This window comes from Sinocyclocheilus anshuiensis, unplaced genomic scaffold (genome assembly GCF_001515605.1).
Source record: "Sinocyclocheilus anshuiensis isolate Anshui unplaced genomic scaffold, SAMN03320099.WGS_v1.1 scaffold344, whole genome shotgun sequence".
Lineage (NCBI taxonomy): Eukaryota > Metazoa > Chordata > Actinopteri > Cypriniformes > Cyprinidae > Sinocyclocheilus > Sinocyclocheilus anshuiensis.
Window position 1 is genome coordinate 273,056 of NW_015557066.1, and position 2,841 is coordinate 275,896.

At 36.0% G+C, this 2,841-nt stretch overlaps 1 protein-coding gene across 1 annotated transcript in view; it reads right to left on the reverse strand.

Moving 5' to 3' along the window:
* Positions 1-575: 575 nt before the first annotated feature.
* The window catches only part of LOC107676665 (MOB kinase activator 1B-like), an 8,605-nt gene continuing 6,339 nt past the window's right edge, over positions 576-2,841 (reverse strand). Inside the window, exons 4-6 of the mRNA XM_016471287.1 lie at positions 2,596-2,729; positions 2,170-2,333; positions 576-2,054 (exon numbers count right to left, since the gene is read on the reverse strand). Coding sequence (XP_016326773.1) covers positions 1,977-2,054; positions 2,170-2,333; positions 2,596-2,729 — 376 coding nt within the window. The 3' untranslated portion in view covers positions 576-1,976. The remainder of the gene's footprint in view (positions 2,055-2,169; positions 2,334-2,595; positions 2,730-2,841) is intronic.

The following is a 2,841-nucleotide window of genomic DNA, read 5'->3' on the forward strand; positions in this document are numbered from 1 at the left end:
ACCTGAGGGATGAACCAAATGACTAAATTGACTTGACAGGTTTAAATTGATATGAAGACTACAGATTATGTCACACCCAAATGAAACTACCATGTGCTCCTACCTTTTTTTTTTTTTTTGATTAAAGGAGGGGTTATGGGAAAGGCCAGACTAGTATTAAAATAATAAGTACACTTTATGGGAAGTATTTTTTCTTGGACAACCCTGTTGAAAAAAACAGCATATGCTGGTTAGGTATGTTTTGACGCTGGGATGCTGGTTTAAGCTGGTCCTTTGCTGGTTTAAGCTGGCCCGACTTTAGTACCATACCTAACCAGCATATGCTGTTTTTTCAACAGGGAAACTGGATCTCACCCAGCCCCTGCTTATTTATATAATACAAAAATTGCGTATTAATTTGGGACTAAAGGTATTGTACATACATCATTGTACAGATGTTTTTATAATTCTACATATATTGCCGTTTTTAGTAATAGCAATAACTAGTATGATTCATTCAAGAAAAAGCAAATTACATACTGTTGCTTGTACTATTTAAACAAAGAACACAACACCAATTTTTGTTCAAACAGGTTTATTCTCCTATAAACAGTTTTCAGCATTGTACCATAAAAGTTCAGCAAGTTACACATCTCGTGTTATTCCAATTGCATACCTTTTCTGTTTACAGTATTTACAACTCGCCATCAAAAATGTTCAGTACATTTGTTTACAATCAATCTCATACTGTTCTGAAATAAAGTGATGTGAAAATCTCTGAGAAACATTTTAAGCATGTGTTATTCAGAATAACACATTTTCTGTAACATTCAGAAAAATAAACATTCATGGGGTGAAACTTTATAAAGACCAAACATATGCACTGCTTAAATTATACTGAGGACCACCAACTATTTTAACAGCAATATAAGTGTGTGTTGAATAAGGAACAGTTATTAAAGTTATTAAACTAGCATCAAGTTTGAATCAAATCTATCATAGGTTTTACACAACTTGCATCCACTTCCTCATAATTTAGCCTGTGTTTCAAGTGAAATTTGAAATACTAATTCAGATTGGAGCGGCTTAATTAAGATCTAAAGAAAAATGTATCTTTCCCATTAGATTTATTGTTGTTATTCGCTTAAAAGGTGCCCGTGGTTTCCACATCTGTGAATAGAAGAATGTAAAACCCTGGTGTTGTATGGTGTATGAAAAAAATAGATTAAATAGGACATACCGATCTTGCATAGTCAGTTCATTTCATCCCAGCTTCTAACAGACAAAGCCCTGACGTCTGGGAGAGAATCTGGCTCATCAACGTAAGTACTTATTCAAACGTAATGTAGTGGTTTAATAGCATTGGCAGGCGAACTGTGGGCCCAATGTTCTTCAGTAATGACTGAAATGTGTTACAATAAGGAGAGATTCATTGAGGGCTGGATAAAAATCTGAAGTGAACAAAGCAGTTCTACTATTGAAATAGATAACGGAAATCCCAAACATGTCATGAGACACGGGGAGCAGTTAAAATGAGTACTTAAGAGAAGCCAAGACATCTTCATCTCTTTGAAAAATCAATGAATGCTTCATTCAGTATTTTTAAATCTATGCACTTCTAAATAAATCCATTACGAGGAAAAAAAGCGTACATACCACTAATAAACATGAATGTACTCCTAAAAAAGGTCAAAAGCATAATCATAAAGAAGTTTTATAACAGTGGTAGCGCTTTTATACAAAGTAGCAATTTTGAAAGTGGACATATCAGGCACTTAGATCATGTTTGAGATGACGTCAAAAGAAGTAATTCCACTATGACCTTGACCTATGGTTGCATTGTGGCTTATCCAGAGGATTTTTATTTCGTTTTTTTGGACTCGGCCTTTTCCCAACTCTCGAAGGAAATATTCCCACACACCTGTCAAACACAGAGAGAACAAAGCCAGGCTGCCTGTACAGAAAAATTAGAGAAGATGTTGATGTTAAGAGCAGATTTATCTGTCCTTGGACGTGAGCTTCTCGATCAGCTCCTGAAGGGGTGCTAGTTCCTTCCGATCAATCAAATTAAACTCCTGAAAAAAAGAGAGAGAAATGTTTATATTGGAGGTAGCCAAACATTCATCTCCTTGTGATAAGCAAAATTCAGCCAAACACCAACTCACACATTTCAAGGCCACAAGTACACACCTGAACGAAGAAGATAAAGTGCTTGAACGAGGTGTTGAGGTGTGCCTCCTCCTGCAGCTGGATAACAGAGTCAAAGTGCTGATGGTAGATGTGAGCGTAAACACGGAAGAGTCTCTTCAAAATGGTCTTGGCCACCGACATAAAGTTCTTTCGGAAAGGGACCCCTATAAATGTCACAGAAAAACAACTTAGTTTTAGAATCCACGCAGAACAGAATGCTGGATGACCAAATGACCAGTAGAATATATGCTGTGGAAATGGTCACTAGTGTCCTTGAGAAGACTGAATTTTTTTAAAGCATGCTTTATTGATGCTTTAATATCGCCACCATGTGGACAAATCCCTCCATGATCATAATGAGCTCTACAAAGAAAAAGCATGCCAAATTTCTAGATCATGCACAAGAAAACTAAAGGAGAAGCACACCTATTTTTGAAGGGAAAAGTGTCTCATCATCAAGCTGATCCTGGACCCAAGTCATCAGGTAATCAATGTACTTTGGAGCCGAACATTTAATTGGCTTTTTTATGTTGGTTCCATCGGCCCAGTGATATTCATACCTGCAGACAACATACAAGAAACAAGTGACAGGAAATCGATTTTTTAAAATTTAAAAGCACTTTTTAAAATCCACATTACCAGTCAGAATTTTTTTTTTTTTTTTTTTTAAAA